At 41.2% G+C, this 22,436-nt stretch overlaps 1 protein-coding gene across 3 annotated transcripts in view; it reads left to right on the top strand.

Moving 5' to 3' along the window:
• The window catches only part of SMPD3 (sphingomyelin phosphodiesterase 3), a 98,873-nt gene extending 76,941 nt beyond the window's left edge, over positions 1-21,932 (top strand). For all 3 annotated transcript variants that reach the window (XM_085071799.1, XM_085071801.1, XM_085071800.1), the window contains exons 3-8: positions 946-1,021; positions 7,484-7,639; positions 11,565-11,654; positions 12,454-12,517; positions 16,372-16,534; positions 17,355-21,932. In XM_085071799.1, coding sequence (XP_084927925.1) covers positions 946-1,021; positions 7,484-7,639; positions 11,565-11,654; positions 12,454-12,517; positions 16,372-16,534; positions 17,355-17,456 — 651 coding nt within the window. In that variant the 3' untranslated portion in view covers positions 17,457-21,932. The remainder of the gene's footprint in view (positions 1-945; positions 1,022-7,483; positions 7,640-11,564; positions 11,655-12,453; positions 12,518-16,371; positions 16,535-17,354) is intronic.
• Positions 21,933-22,436: the final 504 nt, after the last annotated feature.

The raw sequence follows: 22,436 nt of genomic DNA, 5'->3' as shown, positions 1-22,436 counted from the left end.
CCCTGGGTACAACTTTCCTCTGTGGGCATTTTCTTTAATTCATGCAGTGTTGCTACATGAACTGTCAACAGGAAAATCATACACTCAAACTTGTTTCTTGCCACAATCCAAAATGTGATCCCCTTATCATTGGGAATTTTGATTTGCAGCTAAGTCCTGAACTGCCAAAATGCTCAATAGAGATGAAAACCTAAACCAAAACTTGATCCTAATTTGCTTGTGTGTCTACCTACAAGTACATTTTTAAAAGATTGTACCTAATGATATAGATGAGGAATTATACTACATTCCAGCTTCCCTGGAAGTCCTTCCTCCTTCTGTGTAAGAATAGGAGCCCACAGAGTATTTCGTCTGCTTAGCAGGCATGGGGGTTGTGCACTGAGTTGAAGGATGCAAACACTGCTGAGTACACCAAGGTCCCCAACAGCTTTGTAGAGGAATGTAAAAAATCCATCAAAATCCAAAATTTGCTGTGGAATGGAGAAAACACGATCAAAACCAATATTTATTTCATGTTTCATCCTTTTCCCTAGACACCCTTGGCATTTTTTTCATTTTACATTCTAGTCATACACAGGTACCAAGAATTAGGCTGCTGATAATACTAGTTTTATGAGGCACTGGAGTGGTGGGGCCTAAATCTCACATAGGAACAAGAGCTGGGACAGGGAACCAGTTGGGACTGCAAAGAACAGGAGAAAGTCAAATTTTTGTATGTGCTAGAGATCAAAATCAAAAGATTGAACATGGTAATCTGTAAAGGGTTAGTGTGCTGATAGCAAGCTCCAGCGTGTATCTCTGGTGGTTTTGTGTCTCTGTGTGTTTTCAAAATGGAATTGGCTGGTGAAAATGCTGACACCATGTACAGAGGCTGCACAGACAGGCTTGGAAGTAAGAGCTGAATGAGCTCTTCCATTAATCACCTTTTTGTTTCTTCCCTTCCAGGTGCAAGTGGGAAGTACACCTCAGGACCAAAGAATTGTGGGATACATTTCCTGCACTCACTTGCAAGCTATTGCAGGTACTGCCCTAAGATTCGTATCTTAGTTTGTCACTATTTCCAGGCCTGTGCTGGTATTTTTGTGTACAAGGAGCAAGAGTGTTTCCCCTCCTGTGTTTCTGACAAAGTGCAGCATGTGTTGCAGAGAAAGGTAGACAAGTATGCCCTACCCTTGATGTATTCAGTCTCAGAGTAATTATCAGAGGGCACAAACAAAAAATATCCCCTGAGAACTTCTCTTTGCTCCTTCGTAGCCAAATACTGGTATTTTAGAAATACATTACTATCGTTGTTACTCAGTAGCATTTAACAACCCATACTATGAGTATCAGCATATAACTCAAAATTTCTTTGTACATAACTGGGGGATAATCAGAAGATACATGTTGGGACAGTAATTCTAGCTGCTGATCTCTGGTGGAAAAAGCCAAAATTCTATGGCTTTTGACCTGCGAATTTCATCCATAAATGACTAGCAAGTTAATTCATTGGAAAATTCTCTTGGTCATATTTTTGAATGCAGTTCTATACTTAGAGTATGTGTAGCAATAAAAGCCAAATCTACAAACATTTACTTTGCATATGATCAGCATTTAATTTAGCCAGAGGGCTGGATATCCTTCATTTATTTAACATGACTGTGATTCTTTTGCTGCTGGCTGCTGGAAGCAGGACAGGCCTGTCAGAGGCTGCTGACAGCCCATGTGCTGAGAGCAAGGCAAGGCAGGGCTGCACGTGGCTGCTGGAGCTTTGAACCCGTGTGGCGATGTCCCTGCTGCTCCATCCCTGCCTCACTCACACAGCGAGCTGGGAACAACACTGCCAGTCCCTCAAGTACATTAGAGACTGCATGGGCCTAAAAAAGATTAATGAATTTTTCAACTACTTTTTAACAATGTAACATCCTTTTCTGGTTTTCTATTTTTAACTTATGGTAATGTACTGTGAGATTGCTCTTGTGGAGTGGAGATTTGTTGCTGTTCTAGTTTAGTTTAGTTTTCAGTTTTATGGGTTTTGTTTCTGGTTTTCAGTCTGTTCCTTTTTACTACCTAGTCATGTATTCTCAGTTAGTCCTTGATAACCACATTGTGAAATCCCTGAAATATTAAAAAGAGGGGGGAGGGAAGAAGAATGGGGAAGTAATGTTCTATTTTCAAAGTCAACCTAAAGTTTCTTCAAGGGTAAAACACAACCTTTTATTTTCCTGCTTTGTATTTTTGGGCCTATCTTGTTCAAACTACATTCAAATAGAGCAGACAATGATTTAAGAGTCTGTCCTTAGATATATCATACTTGTTTATGTAATGAAATGGAAAACTGAAGTTCGTAAGTTTGACAGAGCTGTGCTTTCTGATTTGCATCATTTGATTCATAACATTTCACACATCAAACAAATTATCCAAAAAACCAGTTTAACGATGTAAAGATGTGTGTCTATAAAAACAAGGAATGTTTAAAAGGTCAGGCATTTAAATCATTTTGTCATACATGGCTGAGTGCAACCTGGTTTCCCTTCTAGGATATCTAAACTTACACTTGACAGTTCCGATCCTTATGTAAGTATAAAGAGAAATGATGCAACTGCTTATGATCAGGGACCAGCTCCTAATGCTTTTCTCAAGGGATGTGCTGGCTCAACTCTGTTCTGAGAAACTACTGTTTTTCCAGACCTGACCCTCAACTTTTCCAAGAAACTTTAGAATTAGATGTAGCTTTTCCTCTCAGGTCTCTGCTCTGCTGATACTGGTTGCTGCTATGAAGCAGCTCTTCATTTCCACTGTGGAAATAGTTGCATTTCAGTGACAAATGAAAGGATCCTTTAATGAGATTTGATGTAATTATTTTCCATGGGGCTGTTAAGTTCACATGGTTCTTTCATGTCTTTTGATTAGTCAGTGATTAATGTTCTGGACAGGTTTTGCTGCCTTGAATCCACCCACATCCCAAGTCCTGTTGAGTCATGGCTCTCAGGCACCCCACCAAGCCATCAATCCAAAATAAGCCTCAAGCTACTCCAGTCCCAGTCCAAAGGATGTAGCCTGCTGGATGCTCTCTCATAACTTGTTCATATCTCCATTCTGCATTTGGTGTGAATGCATCCATTGGCAGTCCAGCTGCTGGGAACCCACACTTCTCTAGCCTCAGTTTCAGGTTACACACAGCTGAAGCAGAGCTCAGCACTGAGAAAGCTCTCAGTGCTTCAGATTGTGGTGGTGCAATCAGGAGTAGCTGCAGTGCTGAGCAGCCTTAGGCAGTGATTCTACAGGTGTTTCTGAAATAGCAGAGCTGGTGTACTCACACCAGGGTACACCTTCCTCTCCTCTCAGCTGTTGTAGGCTGTGCTGCACGTGACTGGGGACCTGACGAAGCTGAAAAGAAACTCAGCAGAATAAAAGGGGGCTTTGTTCCTTTGGGTTTTCAGGTGGCTTGTTCTTATTTTGATTTATTCTATTTCCTCAGTCTACCCTGGATTAAGTGTTACAAGTGCAGGGGTCTGCACACAAGTCAGATATGACACAGCCTGTCTCACAGCTGAACTGAAGCCTTTGCTTTGTGACTTGGAAACAAGTTTTGCTTGTGACTAGGCTTTACATCCTACACTTTACAAGTTGTTTTTGCTCTTCCTCCCCTCCTGCCAATATATCCCATACTGCAGTGCCTCCACTAGATCTTTTAATTTCCTCTGACTAGGCCTGTAGCTGCTTTGTCCTACCCCCACAGAGCTCCTTCCAATGTCTTTCAGAGTAGTACAGAACAGTCAGTGTACAGTACTTGCCTTAGTTCTAACTGAAGCCAGGGTTTCACTCAAGTGTTTTCAAAGTGAGTGGGAAGGGCAAGTATGATTATTCTACAATGAACAAAGGTGAAGTATTTATTTATGCTGGCTGAAGTTTCCCATATTACCCTTTCATCCTTCCACAAAATTTGAAGCTGAAAGGAGCTTTCAGAGAATTCGGAAATGCTGATTGCAGGAAATAGTCACGACACAATTATGTGCATTTTTCCAGGCCAGTTACTGAAGAAAAGAGTGCAGAGCAATTAACACAAATCTGTATTCTTTGCCTAATCCCTGGTGGCAGTCAGTCAGATCACTGATTCTATCTGAATGTTTAAGAAGTTGAACCTTTGTTGGGAGTTACTACCTAGTTCTCTTCTGTTAATGTTTCCTGATGCTATTTCACTCCAGCAGCAGTTTCTGAAATGTCTGTTCCTCTGAGTGTTCTGGATGCAACTTTGGCTTCTCTTCTACTTGGGTGTCTGATGAGTTCACTTATCTTCATCTCCAAAGCTATTGATCATTGGGGGCTGCTGAGACTCAGGTCTGAGTAGTAGCTTTTGCATGTGGATACGTGCAGTGCCTGCTGAGAGCTGCAGTGAGCTGGTTAATACCAATCTCAGAAAACCGTTACATTCAAGTCATTCATTAGAGGGATCCCATCTTGTGTGCTGGAAAGGTAGCTGACTTCATGCCCCTGCTCCCAGTAGTGCCCTGAAGTGCAATTACTTCTATGACCTCTAGTGGGGATAGTCAGGGATGCTGGGCTGTCACAAGTCCTACACTTTGCTAAAGACAGATGCAAGTCATGTTCCCAGAGCTCCAAGGCTACTGTTTACCTGTCGAGCCCTCAGGTTAAAAGCTGTACAGTGCTGTTGCAAAGGCTCAGCATCCTGAGAGAGATATGTATGTCACTATGCAGCTAATGCTTTTCTAGTAACAACAATGCATCTTACCAGACACAACATCATTTTGCCTGTGTGTCTCTTGTATTTCTCAAGATTTTTTCTGTGTGTTTCAGTCAAGTGGGTTTGCTACATTCTTCACCCTGATCTGGGACAGGTTGCTGCCTGAGTTTTATGCCCATGTGGTAATGGCCCTGTTATTTTATTGCTCACTTGGTGAAGCCATGCCAGATGGATAATTCACAGAAAATGACTAAAAAACCCTTGGTCATTTCTTCGCCATTCAGGAATGTAAAAGCCCATCTTAGAAAATTATTCAATTTATGCAATTGGGACTTTGTGGGGAGCAAGATTTTACTGCATTCTTGTCAACAAGCTTAAAAGTTGTAAGGAAACAATGGCAGCTCAGAAGAAAGTACAGCCTAAGGAGAGGAGACAGGAGAGGAAGATTCAGCTGCTGCAAAAGGAGGACAGTCCATGAATTTGATTAAGCTTCATCAGGAATGAGAAAGCTGGGACAGACAGCTTCAGGAGGAGAAGACTCTTGTTCCAAGTGTGTAAATACCTGATGAGAGGGTGCAAGGAACATGGAGGCAGCCTCTCCTCACTGGAGTCCAGTAGTGGACAAGAGGCACTGGGCACAATCCGAAATGCCATTTAAACAAAGGAAAATTGTTTTATTTGCAAAGATGACAAAGCACCAGAACAGGCTACCCAAGGGTTATGGAGTCTCCAACCACAGAGATTTTCAAAACCTGATTGGACATGGTCCTGAACAACCTGCTGTAGGTGCCCCTGCTTGGGCAGAAGGGTTGGACTGGGTGATCTCCAGAGGTCCCCTTCACAAGCTCATACATTCCATGAATCTGTAATTTCACCCCTATCTTTAGCTCAGCAGAATGGATCTGTTAGTCACGCACACCTTTTGTAGTGAGTGTCACCTGCTCCAGGCTCTATTTATTCCACGTGACCTATTTCCTGTGCCTTTGTTTAGCTCCATCTTCACTCTAGGGCTTTCTTGTGCTCTCATAGCAAGGGGCTTTCCCAAGAGTACTTGGTCTGGATCTGTGTCAAGCTGTGCAAAGAGGGCACGATGTAAACCTGAGGTACAAGTCAATAGAAACCATAGGTTAGGGAATAGATCTGGGAAACACTTGCATCTGCTTTTGTATTGCAGCCCAGCTGGTAAAGGTTTGTTAGGAGTAACACAAGCAGAAGAAAAAATCAGATTATTTGCTGTTGGAATAACCAGCCTGAAGAGATGAGTCAATGTCAGAACCTACTTAAAACCCTCTTTCCCTAGTCGTGGTCTTTTCAATATTTCTTTTAATTACTTAGCATTGCATCAAATCATTCTTGGTTGAACATTTCTGATTCTGTTTTAATTGTTGCTTTAGCACCTTCCTGCTCACCCCTGCCCCAAGCTGATGTTGAAATTGCAGCCCTTCACAGGGTAGTGGTAGGAAGCCCTACTGGCTGGAGCCTGTGTGTGCTCATGCAGTGACACTGCTAATGCTGCAGAGCTCATCTTTAAGAGTCTCTAAAGAGTCCTGGTGACAGCTGCAGTTGAGATGAGTGGTTAATAAACTGTGAGGGTGTCAACTTAAATATTCACCTTCTCCATAGTGGCCTCTGAAAGCAGCTCTGGACATACATAACTGATGTTTTAATAAGGTTTTACAAAGTAGTAAATTATGTTAAAGTAAAATTCTACTCAGACTAAGTAATTTGGGGGTTGCTGCTTTTCCTTCTGATTCTGGCATTTGAAAAGAAATCTTCTGTTTTGAAGAAAAGTAATGTTGTTCTGACTTGATACATCTTCAAAAATCTGAAACAAGCAAAATTGTATCTGTTAACTGCAGGGACAGTGAAAATGAAAGAAAAGGAAAGACAATATGGTAAACAGTTGTTTCTAGAATGTATCTTTCTAATCATTTGCCCACATCAAAATGAATTGCTGTAATCATTTTAAGAGAGGGATGGTAATCATTTTTTATTAGACTTCACGTCACCTAATGTGCTTGAAGTTAAGTGTGGTTAGTTGCTGTAATTAAAGAGCTTTTTTGTGCATCACATGATTCCACAAACAAAACCCATTTGGCAACCAAACAATCTCAGCCCTTTCATGTAAAACAGGGCACATCCTGGTGTAGCTCCCCAGAACTGGTGAAAAGAATCCAGTTCTTTATTTCTGAATTCCTGCCTACCTAGACATGTTTCTAACATGTACCTTTAAAAATATGAAAAAATCCTTCCAGTTTAGGCATTCTTACTTGAACATAAATAGAGCCCTTCCTCAGATGGACTACTGCAGTATAAGTAAGCTGAATTTGCCATTGAAATATATTTACAGTTTACACAGGAAAGTTAAACTCTTCATTTTTAAAAATTAGAAAGCAAAGCAAGATCAAGTGATTTACCCCAGAACATATTGTCTAGTTTGTCTGATGTAGGATTTTAACTCTGAATTCCTTATTATAAATGTAGTGCATCAAATTCTTCTACGGCAAGAGACATCCCTTTGGCTGGTTGTCTGCAACACAAGGTTGTCTTCTTGGCTGGTTGTCTTCTCATTTCTTCAGACGTGCCTGGTTCCAGGAGATACTTAAAACCATCAAAAAGTGTGGTTCCTAATGAACTTCCTAACAGGATAAGCACTAGGAGTGCACTACTGACCACACCATGTCTTATCTTGCAGCCTTTTTCTCAGGATGTCTGCCAATAACTCAGCAACTCCTACGTGGCTGAATAACATTCTAAAAGGAGGTCTTACTCCTTGTTTTGGTTATTTGTTTGCTACAGGAGACACTACTGTTCGATGTGAGCAACTGGATATGCTTCAAGATTGGCTGTCTGAATTCAGAAAATCTACCTCCTCCTCCAGTACAGCCAATCCAGAGGAGCTGGTGGCTTTTGATGTGCTCTGTGGAGATCTCAACTTTGATAACTGCTCCTCTGGTAAGAAAGTTTGCCTTTTCCTGGAGTCCTGAAGAGGAATAGGAATGTACTCCATCCTTGTGGGTTATAGCAGTACATACTAAATTATGACTGGCTTTTGCAAGGAAAAGCTTAATTGCTACAGACACTTCTAAAATAGGTATGAGCTGTGTGAGCAACTCCCCTTGGCTCATCCTATGAGCTCCGTGGAGTTATTAAGCATGATGTGTTTGAAGGCACAAAGAGCAATAATTTGTCACTTGTGGTAGCAATAATGAGGACAGATCCAGTATTTTAGCTTTTCTTGAATTAGGTAGACACTTATTGTCCTACAGTTTTAGTTACTGATGAGGGAAGTGTATGTTATGGGAGTTTTGTGGAGAAAATGTGGTAAATTCATGCAGTTAAAAATTATTTGGTAGTACATATATACAGACGTAGGGAGACTAATGCTGCAGAGAGAATTCAGCATTGCTGAATCAGTCTTGGAAAAAAAATTAACTGGTGCTATGTACTTTTGGGTTTTTTTATTTTAAGAAATGTTTCATTTGTTTTAATTGGATGTTGAGGGTACTAGAAAAAGCACTCCACGAAACCATAATTATTGGGTGGTGAGTTCACAGAGACGGAGGCTTTTTCCAAACATAAATATTATGCTCTGTTAACAGTTAAATTGCCAACATGGAGTGCAGAGTGTTGTATCTGTGTATCCTCTGCAGCATCCAAAGTGGGAGTCAGCAATTCAGATCAGGGTTTGTGGATGAACAAACAGGTGAATTTGTGAACAAGCACTCAGTGGGGATTCTGTAGTCTATAAAAAGTCTCAGGTAACTGACATAGAGAGCAACAGCTGTACCAGAAGCAATTGTAACAAAAAGCAAGCATTGTCTGATCTAAAAAAAAACTATTATCTCTAATCTCATTACTTGTATCAGACACTTGAAATGGAAGATTGTAGCAAAGTTGAAGAAATGTTTAATTGGGTGGAAAAGACCACCAACCCCAACCCCAGCCCTTCTCTCTCTCATTTCTAGCTCACATGTACAAACAGTAAATCCATCACAGCTTAGGATCCAAAGTAAACTCGGAATGGTCTGAGCAGTGCTGGCCAGTGCTCTGACTGGTGGAGGTGAATAGTAATTAGCAATACAGAATTCTGTAGTTAGACAAACATGTCTTAGGGTGAAGTATAATGCAGCAGTGGTAGTGAGTTTTTGAGGGAATATAAGGAAGGAAATGGTCAATAACAGCTCTGCAGATGCCTAAGCTGTCACACAGGCCAAGGAGGCTGCAGCAGTGACAGGCAAGGGAGGCTGAAGCTGGGGACACAAATAGACACATCTGCTGTGATTTGACCATTTCACTTGCAATATTGTTGGATGGATGCAGTGGCCTGGAGGCAAAGGTGTCCATCAAGGAGATAAACAAGCTGCTGCAAAGTAAGTGGGAGAGTGCCCAGTCAGATCACAAATGGAGAGTGAATGGGCTCTGCAGCATGAGCAGAGAGAGATGGGAGTGAAGCTGTGAGGCAGAACATATGGTCAGGACTCTCCACCTGAGAAGTGTTGGCACTCTACCCAAGATCTTGCACAGGAAGCACTGAGCATAATTAATGCAATTCTGAGCTGTCTTTTCAATGAAAAAGTAAAAATAATTATTTGCTTTTGCAAATAGTAGTTGTAAACATTGCAACTGCTGCTAAAGAGGCATGGAAAACAGGTTATAAAATTAATTTTATCTTTGCTATCTCTGACACTTATTTACATCACTCTCCCCTTTAAAATGCACCCAGCCTGGAAACTGGAATTAAGCTGGCTATTAAATTCTTTTATTTTTAGATTGTTTTCTTTCCTTGTGTACTAAGCAAGATTAATGCAATGCTTTAAAGTTCTGTCCTCCGTTTTTACATTACTCATTGTTTTAGGGACATTTGTTAGCATTATAGGTTAATTGAGCATCTTAAGTTTTTTAAAGCAATAATCAGCTTCCTGTAATTCTCTTTATGATTTTCTGTATCCTTTCCCACTCCACAGATTGATACTACAGCTAATTAATGTTTCAGTGAATACCAAGCTTCTATTTTTAGTTATATTGACAGTACAGTTTTCAAAGATCTTCAGATCCATGAGTGACCTTACGCTTATGATAGATTTTCTGCAACTCAGTTTTCCCCTCCAGCCTTACAGAACATTGTGGCAACACTCATACAGGGAATTCACACTTAGTGGGAATGTTATTAGAAAGCCACTTACTGTCATGTTGCTTTGGACTGACTTGTGTAAGTCTATTATGTTTTTAAACCTTTTAGGATAAGAAAAAAAACCTTCCAATGAAATAGGTAAAGTTTTGTGTCATCAGCTGTGATTTGTCATGGTCGGTGCCACAGCTGTAAATGAATAATTTTTAATCTATCTTGGTTTTGAGGGTGATTCTGTAGACATATGATACAGCAAGGGAAAACTTGGAGAAATGAAAAATGGCAAAGATTTCCTCTTCTACTTTTCCATAAACATTAAATAAACCCATTGGTTGCTCAGGCAGAAAGAGCAATTCTTTGCATTGGCCATCTGGCAGAACTTAGGGAGGGTCAGTCCTCCAATCATCTGCTACAACTCCAGGATTCCCTGAAAAATTAGTTTTTCAATCTCCTTGCAGTTCTGAGGATGTTCTCATGGCTGAGAGCTATCTGGAAAGATGTAATGAGACAGATGAACTGTCAGTCACTACTAATGACTGAACAACAAAATGGCAAATGAGCCGACAGCTGTGAGCACAGCACTGCTTCACTCCACCTTTTTGTTCTAATGTAGAGAGATCAGCAGCTTCTTCACTTGGCAAGACCAGCATTTTGCACAAGGAGATTTGATGTGATCCTTGGTGTGTGAACTGGGCTCTAAGAGACACAGCTCATAGTTCAAAGTTGTGATTCTGACTTTCCCATTTTCACTTGTGCTTATGTGCTCTTGGCAATAGGCAGTGACAAATACACGCCAGCAGCAGCAGCTCCAAACTCAGGTGAATATTCTGATGATCCCAAGAGAACCTTCAACTGTTGCTCGGACATTCTAACCTTGTAAAAGGTGTCAGTGCTGGAAGCAAGTTTTCAGGAGCTGTTTGCAGTTTCTTTGCCATTTAACAGTGGAATTGTAGCCGTTGGCATTTTCAGGTCCCAGTTTGTTTCCCGGGTATGGTGACTGCATTGATAAGCAGCATGCACAGAACTGGAACTTGCTGGTTTGTTCAGGGTCTGAAATGCTAGGGTGTGCATTTTTGTGGGATGTCTTACTGAGTGATCCTAGGAGCTTGATGTGCTGTATGCTTTCAATGCAAGGAAGAATTTAATTTTGATAGGTCATGCTGATTATGTTTAGAATGGCTTTAATGCTGTAGGTAATATCCCAAGCAAGTTATCAATTGCCTGTCCTTTTTCTTACCTTTATAGCTTGGAATACATTGTCAGTGAATTCTTCTGAAGTAAAGAAAGCATGAGGTTTTATCTTCAAACTTGCTGAGATGTGTAAATATGCCCACAAACAGCCATTTCCTTTGCCATAGGAAAGCCAGCCCAGCTCTCCTCTGGGTCTTCTATCTCTACAAGAGTTTTGTCCTGTGTAAGCAAAGCAATGGCAATGGCAGGGGGAGGAAATACACAGGAAAACTTTCATTTCAGCTGAGAGCTGAAAACTACCAAAAATATCTTTCATAGAAAAGACTGTAAGAAAGCACAGGAAAGCACTGTTACAGCAAGCATTTTTTGGGATTTCTGACCAACCCAAGATCCTGTTGTGCACTGAAGCTCCGTCTGAACTGATTCAAATCAAACCTAGGTATTTATGCTGAGGAGAAATGAGAGCTTGGTGTTTGTCTTGTGGCAGAACAGCCAGTTGTGCACAGGTTCACAACCAGCAGCTGATGTGCCTTTCTCGGGGCTGTTCTTTCCCTGCAGAGGACAAGCTGGAGCAACAGCATTCTCTGTTTACACACTACAAAGACCCGTGTCGAGTTGGTCCGGGGGAGGATAAACCTTGGGCAATCGGTAAGACCTTCTCTAGCTCTGTGCGTGAACATTTCCTTGTCTGTCACCCACAGGCAGCTCTAAGCAGCAGCTGCTTCAGCTGACCAGCAGTAAGAGTTTGGTGAAGAACAAATATTTATAAGGGGTATTTATATAACAGAGATTTTATAGGCGTTAACAATATCTTGTTGAATGATAATAAGGAACCAAACAAAAATCTTGAACTTTAGTCCATATTCTAGAGCTCATGCATCAAGCTACCTGAATGCCTTATCTCTAGATTATTTGGAGGGGAAGGAAGCCAAATTATTGCTTCTGTACTTTGTGCAGGCAGTGAAAGCCTGCAGCTTCTGATCAGTGTTCCATTTGGTGCTCAATAAATACTGTCAGTGAGGATGTAACAAAGCAAATCAACTCTATGAACTTGTAAGGTTTGTATTATAAAAGATTTCCTGGAACTCTCAGATGTTAATACCTGTTGAGACTCAGCTGAACTTGCTGAAGTTTTAGAACAGGAATTAATACTTTCTCCAGAGGAGCTTTAATAACTGTGAAGACGCTAAATATAAGTGGAACTTTTTAATAACAAGGCTTTATTCTATGGTAGCAGAAACACAATGCAGAGACATGGAGGCTGAGAAAGTGGAAGTGTGGAGACATTTGAAAGGTGGCAGGCAGTAGGGAGGTCTGGAGAGAGGAGAAGTGATCACAGCGTGCTCTCAGTCCCCTCTCTCCCACACACCTGTGCCTCTGGAAGCTCCCTGAGAGGCACATCCCAGGGGCTGTGCTGGGACACTCACAACTCCCTTTCTGTTCACAGGTACCCTGTTGGATCCTGAAGGATTATATGATGATGAAGTGTGCACCCCAGATAACCTACAGAAGTATGTAATTTCTAACCTTTCCACATGTTTTAGACAGTTCTGTAAAAAGCAAGTTCATCGCTTGCTGTTTAACATTTCAGATGTTCAGACTGAGAGGTATTTTATGGACTGAAAACAAAACAATTAAATTTTTACCCAGACATGTTTGGGGAAGAGGATGAAACGGGAAGGAAAAGAGGGCAAAAGGGGAAGGAAAAGAGGCTGATTCTCTAAGTCAAATAGGATTGGCTTCAGTGGGTGAACAGATGAGCTGCAGTGAGTGTCTGTTTGTCTCCAGAGCTGCTCCTACCTGGACAGGCCCACAGCACAAGAAACTCCAAGCACTCCCAAAAAGGGTACATGGACAGCTTGTCTGAAAGTCTTTCTGCAGACAGCCAGTTCCATGGTCACAGCACAGCAAAGGGCAGCAACAAAGGGAAATGTAGTTTTCCCCAAATAAAAAGCCCATAAAGTTTAAAACACCACCCCCAAGTCAACAACTACTTAATTACCTATTAATTGCAGGATTCAATACACCTAAAACAATAGCTCACAAATACAGAGGAATTAAATAGCACATCAGACAGAGCTAGGAATATAGCTCAGGATCTTTCAGTGATACTAGTGCAGCATCACTTCTAAAGAGTGTTTGATATAAGAAACAGTTGTCTTTGGTTTGAGCCAGTGGAGTTACTAGAAATACAAAAAAATCTTAATTAGCAGAAGTCTTATGATAAATTGCTTGAATACCTGTTTGTTAAACAGTGTGCCAGTGGAGAGAAATTAATATGCTTTGTACATTTTTGAGCAGCATTTAATGAAATCCTTCTGTTACCTTCTCTACCATGAGGGCAAGTTTAATGGACTAAATAAATACCTTATCATCATGACTAACTATAAAAGATGCTCTAACTAAGCATTACCAAAATATACTACAGAGGGGAAGTTACTTAAATTAAGAAGTCAAGTTCTGATGTTTCTGTTGACACATAATGGAAATGGTGTTCACTCTGGGCAGTTTGTGTTGTAATTACTCACCATGCACAGTACACTTCATGGCATAGATGGACACTTGGTTGAATGCACTGAGAGCACACCCTGAAGTTTTCTTTCAGTTTTGAACAAAGAAATTGAATTCTAGACCTCAGCTCTGGGTTTAGTTTACATCCAAAATAAAATTTTTTTACAGCAAATTCTGCTTTGCACATTCGAGAACTTACAAAATTCCCAGACATTTCTATTCACATGTTAAAAACATAACTTTAGTACATGTGAAAGGGACTTCTGAAAAGGAAAAATAAGGTAATTTGGCCTTACAATCAAGTTTGCAAATGCAAATCTCTATGTGGGTGTAACATTATATTTTATGCTTCTAAGAGCAGGCTTGGAGCATTAAAAAAAAACCAAAATACCAAAACAAAACCTAACCTCCTCACCCCCCAAGAAAACCAAAACACAGCAAAAACAAACAAACAAACAAAAAGAAACAAACCCCAAACAAACACTGTGTTTTAAAGTGGCCTTTTCAGACAATGTGTCATTAAATTCCTTTTGGGGGTATTATGTTTTATTCCCTGAAGAGTTACTTGTATTCAGCAATTGCATTCCACTGAAAAATACATGACTGATTAAATAGGGAGCCATTAAATGATCAATAAAGAATTAAGAATACTTCTTCTGCAACCTCTGGGTAAGCACAGAACCTCAGGATGTGATAACTGGAAAATAGTCTTGAGTGTTGGGAAGAGAATAGATGTAAGACTTGCCTGCTAAGTGTGGCTTTCAATTTTGTGCAATGTGTTATAATTCTTTTGCACTGATGAAAAACCCTCTATGAGACTGTAATTCCCCCTGGCTCTTTCTGCAGCCCTGCAGGGAAGCAGGGCTCTGCATGAGTCCACTGTGTGGAGGTGCTCATGTTGGAGCAGCCATGGTTTCCTTGAGAGGCCAAGGGAGCCTGTCCTCCTGGCAAACAGGGAATTTGCAGAGAAATTCAGGGAAATTTAAAGCAATTAATGGAATCTGGGCTTTAAAGACATTTAAATGTTAACTAGCACAGTAGCTGTGGGGCACTGTCTAGCTAACAAATATTGTTCATATACACAGCAAACCAGGGGACCACTTAGAATCAATTCATTCTCAAATTTTTTGATAATAAATCTTGATGAAGCTTTCCAGACAAAACTTTAATTGGCAATGTCAGCTATCCAGAGAATTTTTTCTTCATCAGCACTCTTTTCTGGTTTATAAATAAAATTAGGCTGTTGACATTACTAAAATAAATAGGCCATAAAAGCAGCAGAACAACTCATTCTTAACTACCTCTTTTGTGTTAACCTCAGCATACGTAAAACATCTGACTAGAACAACAGAGCTGGTACAAATAATGAGCAAGTCATTTATAATTATCAAACAAATAATTAGCTAGATGTAACAACCTGGGCTCTGCCACAGTCCTGGATGCCACACAAGCTTCTGCTCAGAAAGGCTTCAAGAAATGCACATAAATAATCCCATCTCACAGAGATGATTGTCATCTTCAAGTTAAGCACTGGAATGAGCTCATTTTCATCTCTGAACCCTGACCAGAGGCAGGCCTAGGAGAGCACATTCCAGCACAGCTAAGAAAAAGTTTAAATGTAATTTTTTCCAGTCTCCACTGTGGGACAGGGGTTCACAGTTCTGGGCTAGAGGCTGCAACACCACTGAGAAAGTCTTCCCTAGCTCAGCTGCTTCTGGCTGGAATGAGAGATGGTCCCTCAAGGTTTGGGATGAGGGAGTTTAGCTTTATGGCTCCCTTACATTCACTGCTCCTGGTGCTCCTTTGCTCACTGCAGCTGGGTCAGCACTACACAAACAACCAACACAGGGATGAGGCTTTCACACTCCAGCTCTGGCTTATTTGGGATTGAATCCTGTCAAGGAAAAACAAAGTTCCAATTATTTTATTCTCCACTTCTTTGTATCCTATGAATCAAGCCAATTATTCTGATAAAATTCAGGTGTAGTTGTGCAACTCAGTCATAATTAGAAATGTCCCCCCAAATTGTCAGTGTTTAACTGTCAGCATGGCAGAGCCAGCTGTCCTTTACTTGTGCCTACTTCCTTTGAGACAAACAGCAAAGCTCTGTGCACACAGAGCTACAAGTTCTCAGCAGCAGCACATTTACAATTTGCTTCATTTCAAATACATCCATTTCATGTATTTGAAATTCATATTTCCTGGAATTCCATGAGCTCTTGTGCTGGTTAAGTGAATACCCAGCACTCACAGACTTGTAAAAAGACGTAACTGAAGCTGAAACAAGTTTATCTTTTAAATTAATGCAAATAAGATTTTTTGCAGTAGTACTGCAGAGCTGATCAGCAGTTTCTTCTACTTTGTTACTTAATTAGCTTTGCCAAATATAAATACAATTTTTGAAAGAGGTCAGTACCATCAAAGAACTTGCTTCCTTGAACCTAGAAAATCCTAGGAAGTGAATCATTTGCAAGAGCTTTTTGGAGAATCAAAATGGGGTGCAGACAATAAGTTAATTTAATGTGAGTCATTATTAAAATAACACATAAGAGAAAGCTTACTTTCATAAACTGATTACAATAAGCTCTAAAAACTTTCAATACTAAGTTTAAAGGGGGGTTAAGGAAAGTTCTGATCAAATGACTACATGATCAGAGTTTTGTCATTGCTACCTGCTAAGGCACTTGAAGTGCTTCTGCAATGTATCAATTGAGCCAAATTTAGAGATTATAATGCTACTGTAGCCAGTCCTTACCAGGGATTTGGAGAGAATCTTTGATAACACACAAATGGGCAGGATGAGCAAATATTTAAATATTAAAACTTGTTTTGTTTGTTTTTTTAAATGAAATAGGGTGCTGGAGAGTGAAGAAGGAAGGAAAGGATACTTAGTCTATCCCACCAGCAAGAACCACAGTTCCAGTCAGAAGGGGAGGAAGGCATCACTGAAAGGAAATGGGAGGAGGATTGACTATATGCTCTATACAGAAGAAGGTCTCTACCTGGAATGGAAAGTGGTGAGTTTCAGAGTTGCCAAAAGAGCTGTAACTTGCACCATGAACTTGTCTGAATGGCACTGCAGCCTGTTGTGCTTGGATTAACTCCTGGGAGGACCTGCTGCTTTGCTGCTTTCCACTTCTGCATGCAGGTACCACGTTTGTAAACCTACTACGTAACAAAGTTGAGTTTAAGCATTCTGGCAGCAGCGTGGGTGGATGTGCTGCTCTACAAAACCAACCAACCAACCTTGTTTTCCACTCCTTTTAAGCTTTTTCCAGACTAAGTGTTTACCTGATCAGGCTTTTCCCATGCCTGATGCTTTTCCCATGCCTGCCTGAATATTTTTTTATATTTTCAAATGTCTGGATGTTCTTTTATGCCTATGAGAACCTAAGTTAAAACTCTGTGATATGCAGGCAGAAGCTGACATGAGCTACCCAGAGTGAGCACTTGTAGGGTGCAGCCTGCTTCCTAGTGCAGGACCTTGCCTTGTAGAGAGTTTCATGATCAAATGAGGAGCTCATTCACACAGGTTCACCATACCCTGCACATGCAGCACTGCAGATGAGTCTGTCTGGAGCACCATAGATGTTACTGTAAACAGAAAGAAAAGGTACAAGAGACTTCATCCTGACCAGCTCAGCTGGGTGCTACCAGTAGCTCACCTCATCCCCTGCAGCACTGCCATGCCCTGAGTTCCCCATTAGCCCAGCCAAGCCAGGCTGGTCCCACACCTCTATTAATACACTAAGGTTACACAAAGAGGCTGAGTCCTGATGTGTGGAACAACAGACTGATTTTTGAGCTCCTTTTCTTACTTTTGTTTTCCTTCTGCAGGAAGTGGAAGAGTTCAGCTTTATTACCCAGTTAGCAGGCCTGACAGACCACCTACCAGTAGCAATGCGTCTCATGGTGTCTACAGGAGAGGATGATCCTTAAAACTGACCAGCTCGGAGAGATTAGAAGAGGGAAACATGAATGATATTTCAAAAATATCGGAGGATAAGAACGAACTATTCTGGTGCCACGTTAGGAAAGATGACCAGACCTGACCTGGGCTACTCCCAGAAAGTACCAACAATGTGGATCTAAAAAGGGAAGAATTGGAAGGGGCTGTGGCCAAAAGCCACTGTCTCAAGTGGCTCAGGCAACAGGGCAGGCCTGTCCTACAATGCTTTCACTGTGGACCGAACGGAACCAAGATGGAAGTCCTAATTCCTTCTGAACCAGTGCCATTCTTACTAAAACATGTTTTTATACTAATATATAGCACAATTTAGTTTGTACTTAGTCTGTGAGTTAGTGCTGCTCAATGGTTTTTTGCATCATTTCTTTGTCTAACTACGAAGCTGCAGCTTGTTCTCTTTCTTTAGCCTGTGCCAGTTGTCGTAGCGTGCTTGCAGCAGCCGCATGCGCCCGCACTGCATGCACCGGAGAGAAACCAGCCAGAGGATCCCTGGGAACGGCAGCAGGGAAGGGAGCTCACACACCACACCCAGCCAAAGCGTCCTGGGACTGGCAAACCCTTCTGTCAGCACAGGTAGATCTTAAACCAAACAACTCTCTTCAATTTGCAGACCGAGTATCTTCCTGTCTGATTTAAGGATAATTCAAAGATTTGGAATTGAGACTTTAAGAACACAGTTCCATCCTTATTCCGGCTGTGTTCCCACTGAAATTATGAACTGTTTTGTCTGAATGATGACTCCAGAATCAGGCCTTCAGCTTTCTAAATGCAACTTACTCCCTTAAGAAGAAATAGTTTCCCTGTAATGTCTTTTCTTTCCCATGTGTGGGACAGTTCTGAATTATGGTATGGGATATGTATGTTACAGTAGAGTGAATAGATTCCTGTAGTACCATTGGTAACACCTGAGCCAACATTCTGCCTTAGCTAGAAAGGGTAAGTGGGAAATGAAATGTAAAATGCATGCTAGATATAAAGTAAAAATTAACATAAGTGACATTTGGGGGGGAAAAAGTGTAGAACAGTATGTATGATTGATAAGGCAGAATAACCTAACAATTTTCTAAAGGAATCAGTACACTTAAAGGGGAAGTGGAATGGGCCGGCTGGAGAGTAGAGAACAGAACTGTGACTCTTGGCCTTAGGTATCTGCTTCCCAGGAACAGAGGCTGTTTTGATGTCTGTGAGACATGACTCTCCATTTGTGATGCACTCACAGACATGAATGGGGGTCTTGCCATCTGATTTATAGTTTCTTTCCACTAAAGCTCTTCAAATGTGGAGCTCTCCTCTGCCATCTTGTCCCCCATGACCTGACCTACCCAGCCTCTGTAACCTTAACAAAAGTAATGAAAAACTGAGAATCAGGTCTGTAACGAGACTTGGCATTTTTTAGGGATTTAATTTCAGAGGGTTTGTGTTGTTGGGAGAACAATGAGACCCCTTCTGTTTTAACCATTACTTAGTTTCTTCTGCCTATCTCCTGTTCAAATTTAGTGTTATTTCCTCTTGCATTACATATTCCCTGTGTTAAGAAGAGTTAATCCAGTATTAGATGTACTCCATGAAGTAACCTGTTTTAGTTATGCTGCCCACAAACTCCTGAGGACGCTCTTGTTTTGGTTTAGATTACACCTGCTGTGAATCAGCTTGAGCTAAATCAGAATAGATCTAAATTAGAAATCTCAGTCTGCACAGCCTCCGGTACTTGCTTAGTTAGCTACAGTAAACAACAGAACTTGTACTTAGATCAGCCTGATTTTGCAAATAGCGAAACTCTTAATAGTCATGGGAGTGCAGGAATAACAGTATTGGCTAATTCCAAGGAGGCAGCAAGACCACTGCTGACACTCTCCTTCTGCACCTGGTCTTGACACATTTGATGCCTCATTGTCCAGTCCTGGGGTCCCTTCAGCAGAGACTGCCTCTTAAAAGTGTACTGTGCCAAACTGTGGGGTAGTCTGAAGTGTAACCCATGGGGACCCAAAAATGGAACCAGACTCAGTTCCCCTTTTTATAAAATTAGGAATTCAAGTTTACAGAATCTGAGACTTTAGTGTACTACCCCAGTGCACCACCAGTTTCCCACTTTGTATGTCTGTCTTTATACAGAGGGTGCACATATGTGCAATGTGTTTTTCTGGTTTCTTATTGCTCCACCCAATTCAGAAAAACTTGTACCCAAACCAATGCTTTTTAATCCTGTTTTCTACCTTGCTTGTATTTTATTAACCTTTTTTAAAAAACCCAAACAGAACCAGTAGCAATTTGTGTGCTGTCCAGCAGCTATTTCTCAGTAGTATGACTAACTACAAGGTATGGTATTTTTAATAGTTTTCCTAACACTGTAAATTACAATTTGATATCAATTTCACCAAGTATCAGTTGCAGGAGCTGAATTTGACACTGTGTGGGATACAAACATAAAACTACTGCCAAACAATGTTACATTATTTAAAGTAAAACTAACATGGTCTAAATTACTTTAAAATTTGTTCTGTGGCTTTGTGCTGACTAAAAATCAGCCACTTTCATCAATCTTTCGAGATATGTTGAGAAGTGTTTTTTTCAGATTTGAAGTAAACTGCTTTAGATTTTGATGCTCCTAGTTTCTCAGTGCTCAAGAACTGGCTAGTGGTAAAATGTTCTCTTACACAATACACACACATTTAACCAGTGTCAGTAGATCTTCCTAATTTACTGTCTTAGGGATCTGACTTTGCAAGGGAGTGCTGCTGGCAGGTTCAGCACTGTGGCACCACTGTGCAGATGCTCCTTGGTTTTTTGCATTGATCCTGTGCCTTCTGATGCCTCGGCAATGCTTGCAGGGGTCAGAGAGTGTCTGCAGCAGTGAGCTGGAAAGAACAGGCTTCTCCTTCCAGGACAGCAATCTCCAGGAGAAAAATGAGTTTTGCCTACACCACTCCAACAGCTACAGCTACATGCAACATCCCACAGAGAACCCACTCAGACAGTGCCTGTACTGGCATGGTATCAATCATCACAGGCCTTAGGCAGACACTATAGAATAGAATATTTGCATTAAAAAAAAGGGGGGTGGGGGTGGGGTGAGGAGACCACGCCCAGGAAATCAAACCTGGAAAGCTTTTTCGGATGTCAATCCTACTTTGCTTAGGGATAGCATGACCCAATTTATAAGTAGAATGTTATTTATAAGAAATCAAGTTTAGCTTACTCTACTGTGCTTATCCTACTCTGTACTGGGATTTCAGGCATCTTCAAGAAGTGAGTGATAACACTGTGCTTGGTTTATTACCTGCCCCTCACCAGGGAAACTGCAGACAAAGTGTCATCTTTTTATAAAAGCTAGGTAACACCTTCAGTTTCTCATGTTCAGTTTGCATTTTACAACAGCACTTCTAGCAAAAGTGAACAAAAGACCCAAAGAGGACAGTTGAAAACCAAGCATTTCCAGAAGTTTTGAAGGTGTCAGCTCCTGACAAAGTTGGCAACTTCAGATCACTTCCAAAACACTCCCTCAAGAAAGAGCCACTGAGCACCAGGGAGGTAACACGCAGCCTCATGCTGGGGGAAAAGGCATTTAACTCCAGTTCCAGTGGTGCCCGGTTTTATTCCTTCCCAGCCTGGACACTTGCTAGAAGCTGCCTAAAGCACCCAAACAGAAACTACCAGAGCCTGGCTCCAGGAGAAGCCTGCAGGCTGAGGAGGTGTGTCCTGCTGGCTGCAGAAGGAGTTTACCTGCCTTGTGCCAGTATCATGACAAAGTTTATCCCAGAAATACTCTCAGTCTGGCCAGACCCTCTTGTGGGTAAGACAGTAAGATTCAAGGAACATACAATTCCAATAATGAATATTTTTTTAATGGCCTTTGTTTGGTGGTCCAGACGAAGCTGATCTGACTGTCCCCAGCTTGGTGTCTGAGCTGCCCTGATCACACAGCAGCACAGCAGTGTCACCACATATCATCAGCTCACAAATGAAGCAGTTTTGCCTCCTCCTGGCACTACAGGATGGAGACAGAAATACAATTCAAGCACTTTGAAAACCTCCCAGTTTTATCCATTATGAGGGTCAAATTGTTACTGAAGGTCTCACTTTTCCATGCCATCTTGTTTTAAATATAATCTTGATGCTTTTAAAGACTTGTATTATTGCTGAGGTTTAGAAGTCCTATAATAATAACCTTTTTTTATTTCAATGATTTTTCGGTATTGTATCCTTCTGGAACCTAATGTTTTTATATGGTAAGCACACACCTTCTGACATTTTGTTATAAATGTATTAAAAAAAAAAGGAAAAATTTAAATATTTTCATTGGTTTCTTTACCTGCAAGAAAACCACAATCACCGACCTGATAAAAACAAGGTATTTTAAACAATATGGAGGAGTTTTTGTCCTTTATTGGTGCTGAAAGGAATAACTGGTTGATGCAAACAAGATAATAAAATTTCAAGGCTCAAATGATTCTGTGCAGTCACTTTCTCTGGTTTTGTGATGTGGAGTCTGATGTCACCAAGAGAGATCTGACTCCAAATCACAGTCTGGTGGGTGGGTCAAGTTCTAGTTAACCTGCAGAAAATAAAGGATCAAAGACAAGTCCTTTTAACTCCCCCTCTAGTGCACAACCCCGCCCTGCACAGACACCCCAAGCAGTTTTTCAGCTGTGCAGCCTTCCTGCAGAGCATTCCCTGTGCATCTCACACCAAGACAAGGCTCTAAGGACAAGGCTCTGCCCTGGAGCCTGCCAGTGCTTGGCCCCAGACTGCAGGAACAAGGCAGGATGCAGGTGCACAGCTGGGCACCTCAACAGTTGTCTGGCCCTGAACTCAGGGAGAGCAAGTTTTTATCTCTGTGCTGTCAGTCAAAGATAAAAAACACACATCACACCCCCTGTACAATTGCTGATTTAGCAAAATTTCAAGGGAAAAGAAGCCATTTTACTGGTTTAGTCTTTCTGAACAGTCCTCAA

Source organism: Lichenostomus cassidix, chromosome 11 (assembly GCF_008360975.1).
Source record: "Lichenostomus cassidix isolate B80296 chromosome 11, HeHo_3.0, whole genome shotgun sequence".
NCBI lineage: Eukaryota > Metazoa > Chordata > Aves > Passeriformes > Meliphagidae > Lichenostomus > Lichenostomus cassidix.
This window is presented reverse-complemented; position numbering and strand designations above follow the sequence as displayed.